Source organism: Notamacropus eugenii, chromosome 7 (genome assembly GCF_028372415.1).
Source record: "Notamacropus eugenii isolate mMacEug1 chromosome 7, mMacEug1.pri_v2, whole genome shotgun sequence".
Taxonomy (NCBI): Eukaryota; Metazoa; Chordata; class Mammalia; order Diprotodontia; family Macropodidae; genus Notamacropus; species Notamacropus eugenii.
In genome coordinates this window covers 56,377,695-56,390,290 of record NC_092878.1, presented here as the reverse complement: position 1 = coordinate 56,390,290, position 12,596 = coordinate 56,377,695, and the positions used below count along the sequence as shown (strand labels likewise).

General features: G+C 37.9%; 2 protein-coding genes across 7 annotated transcripts in view; one reads left to right on the top strand and one right to left on the bottom strand.

Annotated features, from left to right (window-relative positions):
• The window catches only part of FAM161B (FAM161 centrosomal protein B), a 33,272-nt gene extending 24,484 nt beyond the window's left edge, over positions 1-8,788 (top strand). The window contains exons 9-10 of one of the 2 annotated variants that reach the window (XM_072624873.1): positions 513-699; positions 8,429-8,788. In XM_072624873.1, the coding sequence (XP_072480974.1) occupies positions 513-654 (142 nt within the window). In that variant the 3' untranslated portion in view covers positions 655-699; positions 8,429-8,788. Of the gene's footprint in view, positions 1-512; positions 700-6,323 lie in introns of both variants that reach the window. The other variant, XM_072624872.1, reaches the window with a different exon arrangement.
• Positions 8,789-11,786: 2,998 nt separating this feature from the next.
• ZNF410 (zinc finger protein 410) overlaps positions 11,787-12,596 on the bottom strand; it is a 47,447-nt gene continuing 46,637 nt past the window's right edge. For all 5 annotated transcript variants that reach the window (XM_072624887.1, XM_072624889.1, XM_072624891.1 and 2 more), the window contains one exon: positions 11,787-12,537. The gene's annotated coding sequence lies outside the window, so the exon portion shown is untranslated. The remainder of the gene's footprint in view (positions 12,538-12,596) is intronic.

Sequence of the window (12,596 nt, the reverse complement as noted above, 5' to 3'; positions counted from 1 at the left end):
CATCACCAAGTGAAAGAAAAGAGAAAAGGTATTACTTTTTTAAGTTATGATTCAGAGCGTTTGTTTTAGAAAGGACACTCCTTTGGACCAGTTTACTGTATAGTACAGTGAGGTACACAAGATAGATTATCCCTGTAGTACCTATCTAGGTCACTTTCAGTCCCATTCCTTACTTGACCTGGGATAACTGAAGATCACCCTGAAATCAAAAAATGTTAGACTATAAGCTCTTGTAGGGCAGAGACTGCTTTTCTCTTTTTTTTGTGGGGGTCAGGATTGGTCTTGGTATCCCCAGTTTCAGGCACTGGGGAGACATTTTAAAAATGCTTGTTGATTGATTTTTGAATTAGCTATAAAGGAGGAGGAGGGGAAAGAGTAGTCTTCAAGCCCAGTTTTGCATGATATACTAAACTATAAAGTCTTTTCTATTTTTCCCCTTGAGAATGCTTTCCCCAAACCTTCAAAATAAGAAACATCTTAAACCCAATTAAATGCTAACATTTATTCTGCAGCCACCGTGAAAGGAAGGAACTGTTTAGCAGTTCACAGCAAGATTCAGAAGAATCCCTAGAAGAAATGAAACATACTCCCTCAGAGGAAGATTTTATGGACCTGCCCTTTGAATCACCAGATACTTGTGACCAACTTGCCTGATCATCCTTTTCCTCTTATTGCTTTCAGAAAAAAAATGCTAAGCTGGTAGGTTGGTGTTTTGTGAGAGGACAGGCTTGTGTCCTCAATGACTGAACCTTCTTAGAGCATTTTTTTATTTGTGGGCCTGTGGGTTGATATTTAAAATCATGTGGTTGTGGGGCACCTTAGGAAGCACCTATTCGAACCCTTTTTTCAACACATGAAGCTTTGCTTTTCATTATTATGGATGACTTATTCCTTTTCCTGGACTTTGATGCATCATCCCATTTCTTTCTTGCATCTTAATTGTCCTCTCCATCAGATCGCCCCTCTCTACCTTCACACATTCTCAGATCTCTCCTAGCCTGAACAAAACCCCCAAACCTTTCTATTTCACTCCACTCCCCCCATTCCACCTTTTTCCTCTTTTTTTTTTCACTGTTTGGCTTGTTAAAAATCACAGAATTTTAGAGTTGGAAGGGATTGCAGTAATCTCCCAGTTTAACCTATGCTTGGGGGGGAAATACCCACTACATGCTTCCAGCAAAGTAATCATCCAACCTTTGCTTGAAGACTTCCAGGGAGGGAAGCCGCTTTTGAAGCAGCCCACTCTACCTTGGGGCAGCTCTAATTTTAAGGAAATTTTTCCTTACATCATCCCTAAGTTTGTATCTTTCCTGGTTCTACCCATTGCTCCTAGTTTTGCCTTCTGAGACCAAATAGAAAAAGTTTACTCTCTCAAAAGACAGCCTTGAAAATGGCTATCTTCTTGTCTGCCTGAGCCTTCTCTTCTCTAGGCTAAACATGCCTAGTTCCTTGAACCAGTCCTCATGTGGCAGAAGTTCAAGGCCCCTCACCACTTTTGTTACTATTCTTTGGATCTATCTTTCTCAAATGTGAGGCCTAGACCTGAACACAGTACTCTCCTAATCTTATTCCTGGAAGCTATGCTTCTGTGTTTATCTCCATTTCCTTGCTACTCACTCATTCCTCAGTCCCTCCTAATCTTGTTTCTGTTCCCACAATTTTACTAAAAGTTATCTTTCAAAATGACAAATCCATTAACCCCTTCTTAGCTTTTTTTTGTTGAATTTAATCAAATCAAATTCTTCTTGAACTCTACATTTTACATTGTTGATACACTCCGCTTTTTCCAAACCTTTTGCTTTTATAGCACTTTAACCTCCTGGTTTTCCTCCTTTACTTCACTAACTTTGTGTCTCCTTTTTCCTCATATAAGTAGGTGTTCCCCAGGTTTCTGTCTTCAGGCCATATCTGTCTATAACATATCCTCCCTTCACCAACTCATCTACTCCTATGACTTTAATTATTATTCTTTTAAAATTAGCCCCAACCTTTCTCCAAACTCCAAACTCATATTTCTAACTTCATTGAACATCTTTTTCTCCAGTACTTCAGTAATCTGTGATCTCATTGATACAGATGCTCTTACACCTATCTATGCAAGGCCTTCCTACTCACATGTCATCAAAGAATTCTTATTTTTTAAAATTAATTTAAGTTTTCAACATTCATTTCCACAAAATTTTGAGTTTCAAATTTTCTCCCCATCTCTCCCTTCCCCCCACCCCAAACGCCTTGCATTCTGATTGCCCCTTCCACCAATGTGCCCTTCCTACTAACACCCCTCCCTTCCTTTATCCCCATCTTCTCTCTTGTTCTGTAGGGCAAGATAAACTTGTATACCCCATTACCTCTGTTTATTTCCCAGTTGTACGCAAAAACAATTCTCAACATTGAGAACTGAGTGTGCATATTACTCCTTCCTTGAGGCAAATGTGATGAGAGTAAGTTTCACTTTTTCCCTCTCACCTTCTCCCTTTTCCCCTCCATTGGAAAAGCTTTTTCTTGCCTCTTCTATGAGAGATAATTTGTCCCATTCCATTTCTCCCTTTCTCCTCCCAATATATTCCTCTCTCACCCCTTAATTTTATTTTTTTAGATATGATCCCTTCCTATTCAACTCACCCTGTGCTCTCTCTCTCTCTTTCTGTGTGTGTGTGTGTGTGTGTGTGTGTGTACAATCCCTCTAACTACCCAGATACTGAGAAAAGTTTCAAGAGTTACAAATATTATCTTTACATGTAGGAATGTAAACAGTTCAACTTTAGTAAGTCCCTTGTGATTTCTCTTTCCTGTTTACCTTTTCATGGTACTCTTGATTCTTGTGTTTGAAAGTCAGATTTTCTTTTCAGCTCTGGTCTTTTCATCAAGAATGCTTGAAAGTCCTCTATTTCATTGAATGACCACTTTTCCCCCTGAAGTATTATACTCAGTTGTGCTGGGTAGGTGATTCTTGGTTTTAATCCTAGTTTCTTTGACTTCTGGAATATCATATTCCAAGCCCTTTGATCCCTTAATGTAGAAGCTGCTAGATCTTGTGTTATCCTGATTGTATTTCCACAATACTTGAATTGTTTCTTTTTAGCTGCTTGCAATATTTTCTCCTTGACCTGGGAACTCTGGAATTTGGCCACAATGTTCCTAGGAGTTTCTCTTTTTAGATCTCTTTCAGGAGGTGATCAGTGGATTCTTTCAATATTTATTTTGCCCTCTGGTTCTAGAATCTCAGGGCAGTTTTCCTTGATAACTTCATGAAAGATGTTGTCTAGGCTCTATTTTTCATCATGACTTTCAGGTAGTCCCATAATTTTTCAGTTGTCTCTCCTGGATCTATTTTCCAGGTCAGTTGTTTTTCCAGTGAGATATTTCACATTATCTTCCATTTTGTTTTGTAATTTCTTGGTTTCTCATAAAGTCATTAGGTTCCATCTGTTCCATTCTAATTTTTAAATAATTATTTTCTTCAGTGAGCTTTAGAACCTCTTTTTCCATTTGACTATTTCTGCTTTTTAAAGCATTCTTCTCCTTATTAGCTTTTTGGACCTCTTTTTCCAATTGAGTTAGCCTATTTTTCAAGGTGTTATTTTCTTCCGCATTTTTTTGGGTCTCCTTTAGCAAGGTGTTGACTTGCTTTTCATGATTTTCTTTCAGCGTTCTCATTTCTTTTCTCAATTTTTCCTCCACCTCTCTTAGTTGATCCTTTTTGAGCTCTTCTACGGCCTGGGACCATTGCATATTTATTTTGGAGGTTTTGGATGCAGAAGCCTTGATTTTTATGTCTTCCCAAGATGGTAACATTGTTCTTCCTCATCTGAAAGGATGGGAGAGAATACCTGTTCACCAAGAAAGTAACCTTCTATAGTCTTATTTTTTTTCCCTTTTTGGGTATTTTCCCAACCAGTTACTTGACTTTTGGGTCCTTTGTCAAGAGTAGCGTAAACTGTGGGGACCTGTAAGTTCTCAGTTCCTCCAAGGTGGCACAATCAAGGGAGAGGAATTTACTCCCCAGCCTGGCTCAGGACTGAGGTTCAGATCAGCTGCTCAATTCCCCAGGGGCTTTATGCTGAGCACTCCAACAATGGAACAATGGACGCCAGCTGCTGCTTGCCACAGCCAACCCCAGCCACCACTGCTGCCACCACCATTGCAGCTTGGGGTTGGGGTTAGGGGAGGACCCTGTTCCCTTGTGACAGAGCTGAAAAAGCCCTCTCACTGACCTTTGAAGCTGCCCTTGGAGCCTGTGGGCTGAGGGATCTGTGAACCTTTGCTGCTGGGGATTCTTCCCCCGAGGCCTGCTCCTCCAGGCACAGTGGGGCCCAGGCTGGGCTGCACTCCACATCTGGTGTGATAGTTCCCTCCCACTGGCCCTCCAGGTCACCCTGGGCTGGAAATCTCCTTCACTCTGTCGCTCTGTGGCCTCTGCTGCTCTAGAATCCATTGAGAGTCTTTCTTCATAAGTATTTTATGGGCTGTAGGGGAAGAGCTAGAATATGTACATCTTTCTACTCTGCTATCTTGGCTCTGCCCCCCAAAGTCCTCTTATTAATTCTTTACTGAGGGTCTACTCAATGTACTTGAGCTTTCTCTGAGTACTTCTGAATCTATGAAGATACTGGAGGGGCACATAGATCTGTTACTTATCCTTTTTCACCACGCAACCCACCCATCTCTTTTTTTTAACCATGTATTTCTTTGATATCATTTTTAATGCTTTGCCTTGATAATTCTGTGTTTTAATGTGTTACTGCATGTTCATGCCAACCATGCACTTCTCTGTTGTCCTTAGAGTCATCCTCAACTTCAGTTCTCTGAAGATTCTAGTTTTCCATATTCTATTAATCACAGCCATACAAAATCACCAGAAGAATATTGCTATTAAAAAGATGGTCTTTTGTTTTAGTTTAAAACTCAAGATCATTAAAACTTACATATTTCCCAAAGGTAATACATTTGTCTCTTCCTCTTCCTGGCCAGTTTTGGGCTAATCTCATCCATTTGCAGGATCTGTCCAAGATATATCCCATCCCCACTCCCTCTGTGATCTAAGCAACTCAGCCTCTTCTCTGTAACCTCATGTGACACTCCATCTCCTGTGTCTCTGTGTTTTTTTCTGACCATCTCATATACCTGGAATATACTCCCTCCTCAGCACATCACAGTCCATCTCTTCCTTTCACACAGAGCTCAAGCACCATCATGGGCATAAAGCCTTTCCTGACCCCCTCAAATGCTTATGCCTTTCCTCACAAACTCCCTTGTGTTCATTAACTTTCTGTTTAGGCTGTATATATTTATATGTCCTTTAGAATGTAAACTCCTTGTGATTAGGGATTGCTTCATTCTTTGTACTTACACCTCCAGCACCTAGTACAATATGGGCACATAATAGGCGCTTAATAAATACTTGATTGTCTAAGTAAGTCATTCTTCAAACACTTGACTTTTCCTGTATGCACAGAAGGCTAAACTCAGTGATTATAGATCTCCTTTAGAAGACTGCAGTATTCTGGAACTTGATACAATCAGTACAATGTCATGCAAACAGGAATTGTTACAGCATCTCTATAGGAAATCCTTCCTTGTTTTGGTCTGCACTAGACCTTTGTGTCAGTGGTGAAGGCTTTTGGTCACTACATATCTCCCTTTTATCACTTGTTATGATAATTGGGGCAAATAGGTGGTGCAGTGGATAGAATGCCAGGACTGGAGTCAGGAAAACTCATCTTTGAGTTCAAATCTGGCCTCAGACACTTAACTAGATGGGTGACCCTGGGCAAGTCACTTAACCCTATTTGCCTCAGTTCCTCATCTGTAAAATGAGCTGGAGAAGGAAATGGCAAACCCCTCCAGTAACTTTGCCACAAAAATCCCAAGTGGGGTCATGAAGAGTTAGATATGACTGGAAAATGACTGAACCATTGGAGAATTGAGATTCTCATTGTTACTATAAGGAATCTTGTGAAATCCTGACATATGCTGGGAGGGTACCTTGTTGGAGGAGAGCCTTTAAAATGTTTTGATCTGCCAAATCAAGTGATTTGTTTAGTTTTATAAAAGACAAACAACAAACACAATGATGTTGTATTATTCTCTGCCTCATTGAATTGCATGATGGTCAAGATAGTCCACTGTGAAATATTGTTTATAAAAGTCATCTTGTGGCTTTCAGAGAGCCTCAGCAAGGATGTCCTTGATGTACATTATTCTTAAAGAAATTTTGTATAGAACAGAAAGGCATGTGGGCTGGCAGTTCTCTCGGACACCTTTTAATAATAGTAAGGCCTGAGACTTTTTTTCCCCCTCTTTTGTGTTTTTCTCTCCTTCAGATACCTTGAGAATGACTCCCTCAGTTCCCTCAAAGCTGTGGCCTCCAGTACAGTTGTCTTCTGTGTGGTCCAGGCCAGATGTTTGGGTTTTTTTTAATCACATCTTTCTTAGGTTTCACTTCCTCTATGTAACTTTAGATAGGCCTGTGATGTTAGAGTTCATATGTAGTGGCTCCACTGTCCCTGAGAGTGGAAAGAGTTTGTCATAAAAATCTTCTGTGATCTTGTCTACCTTTTGGCTATTGGTTTCCCTCTTTCATCCTTAAATGCCCTTGGGAAAATTTTGCATAGTTGGCTCTCATCATCTCTTTTAAATCAGGTTTTCTATATTGTAGAGTACAAGACCCTTGGGCTGGGAAGAAGTGAAGGAATAGACATCCACTTTTTTCAGTAATAACAAAGTTTGAGTCAAAGTCAGAAGGCAATAGCAAATTTGTTCAAATGCACACATGAAGTCAAATTTGAGTTACTGCATATCATTGATAGCACTGTCAGTATAGGCTCATGATGCAGCTGAGGTCTGTTTTCATACTGTTTGCTTCATTTAAAAATAAAGTACGTAAAATTGAAGCTTAATAGTCTTTATGTGGAAATTGAAACATACCATAATATTAATTATATTTCTCACCATTCACTTTGGCAAGTAAACTGGTTTCAAAAAACAAACACTCAAGCCTCTGCAACTTAAAAACAAATAGAAATAACTCAAGAATGGTTAAAATCATTTGAAAATTTCAGTATTTAAAGCTGTCAATTTTTATTGTCTTTAATTTCTGAAGTGAAAACATCCCTTCATAATGAATAAATGCATAACCAGTTTGAAGGAAAAATCCACTAGAGCAGTTGAAACTAATATGAGTAAGGACAACAGAGACAAATAGTCAAAATACAGAAAAGCAAAGTAAAAAGCTAAAATTCAGAAAAAACTTAATCCAGTCCTTATCACTGGGATTCACAAGTACTGTACTGATGGAGAAGGCCACTTTTTGCATCAATGTTTTAACTACAAAGTGAATGAAACATAATAAACTGAAATATATTGAAAATGTATATACAAAATATATTAGCAAGACTGTTTTTCTAGAGAAAAAACTAGATACTTTTAATAAGAAAAAACAAACTTTTAAAAAAGCCAAATAAGTTTGCTTCCAGGATTGAACAGTGTAAAAATATTTCCTTCAGTAGGAATAATATTGGTACTATCTGTAACTGTTGAAATGGTGCTTGGCATATTATATGCTTTGAATGGTTCTTCTTGCAGAGAATATGGTTGGAAGGATAATTGTCCCCATTTTTGAAGATCTTTGTCATCAATCATTTGAGAAACCAAAGTCTATTTTGTATTGGAAGTAAAGTTAAGGATGTAGTTAAGGTCATTTGATTGGAGACTTTATCTATCTTATCTATCTAATCTATGTATACAGCCTCCCAAATGTTTTAGTACAGTCTAAAACTATTAGAGTTTAACACTGCACTGATATTAGGGAAGATTTGCAACTTTACAAACCAATAGATAGCACTGTCACAACAAGATAAAATTTCAATATAACTATATGTTTTTAAATGAAAAAAGGTAGAGCAAAAGGATGGCTTTTTGCAAAATCATGTGACAATATGAAATCAGATAATAGGGTATAAGATAGTGTGTTATCATAAAGCATAGTGGCTTTCTCATTACAAAGTACTTGGAAGAACTTCTGAGCTAACATAAGAAATTGCCATTTTTTCCTAGGGATAATAATAAAGATTAAACAAATTCATATTATAACAAAAATTTCCACTGGAAACTTGAATATTTGATGAATATTCCTCAAAAAGAGTACTCTAAAAATCAGTGCAGAGTCCTTAAATTCATACTCTCAGAAAGATAAGCTGCCTATATCTGAAAGTTAGAGGTATCAGAAAAAATTTTTAAATGTTAGCATTAACGATTCCCAATTTTTAAAAATTGAGGCCTGCTTACCACCTGACCAATGTACAAGAAGTGAATCCTTTTGTTTCTAAATATATATTGATAAGGAATCCATATGCCCATGGACAAATAGGATAATTCATTTGGTCTTTCTCCATCTGAACAAAAAATGATTAATAGTCTTCTCTTGCAGTGGTACTGAATGTTGAAATTGTTTGAATCTGAAAATCATAGTATGTTTTGGCTACAGTGAAATCAAGAATCCTTTGACTTATCAAGCAAAGCAATGTAAGTTCTACTGCTGTACCTAACATTTTATTTGTGTAATTATTTTCTGCTGTAGTTGCTAACAATAAAATGTCTTGATTATTGCTTGAAAAATAATTAACAATATTCATCAATAAACCATTTTTGGAAAAATTTTACAGATAAACAAGCCCTTCTAACACATATTATTTTAATGTTATATGAAAATTGTAAATGATTTTTATCAATGTTAGTATGTTTGAGATGTTATAAAAGTGAATAAATTCTTAACTTTATTTGAACAAAATATGAGCCAAGAAAATTATTTGCATAGACTACTATATGAAAAGGGGTATGTATCTACAGTCATATGAAAAAATGCTCTAAATCACTTTTGATTAGAGAAATGTACATTAAAACAACTCTGAAGTACCACCTCACACCTATCAGATTGACTAATATGACAGAAAAGGAAAATACTACATGTTGGAGGGGGTATGGGAAAACTGGGACACTAATGAAGAGTTGGTGGAGTTGTGAATGAATCCATCCGTTCTGGAGAGCAGTTTGGTACTATGCTGAAAGGGCAAACAAACTGTGCATACCCTTTGATCCAGCAATACCACTACTAGGTCTGTATCCTAAAGAGATCATAAAAAACGGGGAAAGGACCTACATGTACAAAAATATTCCTATCTGCTCTTTTTGTGTTGGAAAGGAATTGGAAATTGATGGAATGTCCATCAATTGGGAAATGACTGTAGCTGTGGTATATAAATGCAGTGGAATACTATTGTGTTGTAAGAAATGATGAGGAACATGCTTTTAGAAAAACCTGGAAAGATTTACATGAATTGATATGGTATATGCAACATTTTGTAATGACTTTGAATGACTTAGCTCCTCTCAGCTATACAGTGATTCAAGACAATTCTAAAGGACTTTCCAAAGGAAAATGCTATCCACATCCAGAGAAAGAACTGATGGGAGTCTAAACGCAGATTGAAGCATATTGTTCACTTAATTTTTTGTGTTTTTTTCCCTTTTTGTCTGTTTCTTTTTTCACAACATGAATAATAGGGAAATATTTTATATGATTGCACATAAATAATCTGTATCAAACTGCTTACCATTTTAGGAAGAGGGGAGGAAGGAAAAATTGGAACTCAAAACTTTGTAAAAATGAATGTTAAAAAACTGTCTTTACATTTAATTGAAAAAAATAAAGGGTAGGGGCATGAAAAAAATTTTATATAAAAAAGGTATTGCTGACTAATGTTGGAAACTTCTGCTTTTTCTACCACTGCTACCATCACCGCAAAAGCAGAAATGAAAAGCAGCATGGGACTGAGGGCCAATTTGAATTCTGACCAGTCTACTAGTGATAAGCTGCTGTGTACTTAGACTGGACCTCAGAAGTAGAAAATATGCTGCCAGAATCATATCTGAAGCCTTTCCAACATGATAGTATTTTCCAGAGCTTATATTCTCTTGGCAGAGCCATTGAGAATCCAAGGTCACCTCCATGACACAAGTAGGGTTTTTATAAAAGGCAACTCTAGCAACACCAGAAAATTAACATATCCAAAACATTTTCTCCTAAAACCTTTCCTGATTTTTTTCATTTCTACCAACAACAGTATTATTGCCTATACTCAAAATCTATCACCTTTAATCTATCCAACTTCAATCTTCCTAATGCATACAGCTTATCCTGCTCCTCCACCACTCAAAAACTTTTAATGGCTGTCCTGTATTGTCTAACAGGTGAAGCCTAAACTTTTTAAGACTGGTATTCTGGGTCCCTTACGTCTTGACTGTAACATCCATTTCCAGTTTCAAATAATTTTCTTAAATAGGTACTCTAATGCTTCAACCAAATCAGACTACACTGCATCTTGGAATACACATTACTTTTCCTGTCTTGGTATCTTAGCTCATACCATTCCAAATGCAATAATCTTTCCACCATTTTAACCTGCTGAATGTTACTTCCTTTCCCAGCTATAAGTGACCTCTCCTCCCCAAATGTTCAGTGTACTTTGTGCCCCTCTTATGCAGTTGAACAAGTTAACTAAAAATCAGTGTCTTAGATCTCCAAATTCATTGTTAGCTCAGAGACACAAATTGTCTTGCCTATCTTTGGAGCTGCCTAGTGTCTTGCACATAATAGATACTTAACAAAAGGAAAATGGGAAAAGAGCTTACTATATGAGAAAAGTTGAACATGGATGAGTTCACAAACTGATGGCTCCCAGGATTAGCAAAGGAGGTAATTTGAAACAGATCAAAGAGGCAATTTTTCCTATGGAAGTGTGAAGCACACAATTTCAACCTTCATAAGTCTAAAGATTAGATTTGCATCTTACACTTGCAGCACACATGACAACAGAAGAGAGAGAGCAAAATTAGGAATGGTACAGATTAGATGTGTAAGCTAAACCTTCTATAGGCAGGCCGCTGAGAATTTAAGGCTAAAAATGTAGATACAGAAATTACCTGAAGAGAAGTTGGATGATAATGTTTGTCAAGGGAACTGGGGAAAAGGGGAAGGAGAGGGTGGAGACATGTCTATGGTTAGACACTTGGCACAGAGTTGGGTCTTAATATCCACAACCTCCAAGGCCCCTCTCCTTTGGGGGAGCTAGAATATCAGAAATATCCACAGCTATCTGCCCAAGAGAGGAAGAAGGTACTTCCTTTCCACCCTTATGCCCTTACAGGCACTGGGGAGACCTGGTCTTCAGGTCCATGCTATTGAGGAGGGAGCATATAAATTCTCTATCTGATTTTTTTAAACGTCATCTCTGAAGAAGTCCAGAAATTCCCTGAACTGATATTGTGAAAGATCATTCCAAGCCTCTTTCCCTATATCTTCCAAGGGAAGCAGTGATTCAGCAGAAAAAAGGCTGGAACTGGAGTCAGAGTACTGGGGTTCTGGCTCTGCTACTTAAGTCCTGAGTAAGCTAAGGCAAGTCATCTTGCATCCCTGGGCCCATTTCTCCCGCTGTAAAATGGAAGTTGGACTAGATAGCCTTGAAGGTCCCCTCCAACTCTCCTTCTACAACCTAAGTTCAGAGAATGTTCAATTATCTTGTCCAATTTCTTTGTTTTACAGATGAGAAAACTAAGATGAAGATTTCACAAACAAGTGTCAGGACTCGAAGAGGACAATTCTACTTGACTGAATTGCTCCCTGAGGTTAAATTAAGTGTGTGCCCTTCCAAAAGGGAAGTTAGATTATGGCATTTATTCCCATGCTAAGGAATATAAGTATCATCCCAAACAAGGAGACAAAAAAGAACTAGGCTGTTGGTTTGTTTATTTAAAGATAAAACAAATGAAGCTCATCATCTGATTTTTAAATTAAAAATCTTCTTTAACATGCTACCATAAGTTTTAGAAACTAAGAAAACAGTATGGGGCAAAGTGACCAAGTGGAGGAGGGTAGGAGAAGATGGCATCTCAGCCCTAGGGCCAAGGGGGATTCAAGTAAATTTTATATTTGCAGCCCAGTAGAGGGAAAACTCCTGCTAAGTGACCAAAAGGAAGAAGGTCACTTAGAATTGATAACACCCTTTCCCCCAAAGGAACAAGGCATCTTGAAATCTCAGCTCTGGAGAAGTTTTGTCATCTCGTAGGCAGAACTGTATTCATCCACGTGAAAAGATAGTTGAGGCAGGATGGGAAAAAAAAAGTCTTCCTCCCATGTTAGCTGATGCTTCTAAATCAAATTCACCTTCAGAAATCAGTCCCAAAATGCAATGGGAGGAGGAGAGACAGTTACCCAGTTCACATTCAGTGCTTTATTCCTCTTCTGCATCAGATGATAAGTGTGAAGAGGCCCCAAAGCAATGATCACTCCCACATTCACTCTGTGTGCAAGGGGAAGATGAATGAGGGTCAGAGTCACAGCCTGCACTACAGTTTCATTTTGGTTCAGTCAGACCTGTACTCCAACGTGTGCACTTGGGACTCAAGCATATAGCTAGTTCTTCTAAGAATCAATACTCCTTCTGATGTCCATTATTCTGATATATCACCTTGCTTTAGTAACTGTTTAAAAAAAAAAAGAAGAGAAAATGAATTAAAATCACCTCCTCATTCCCAAACCC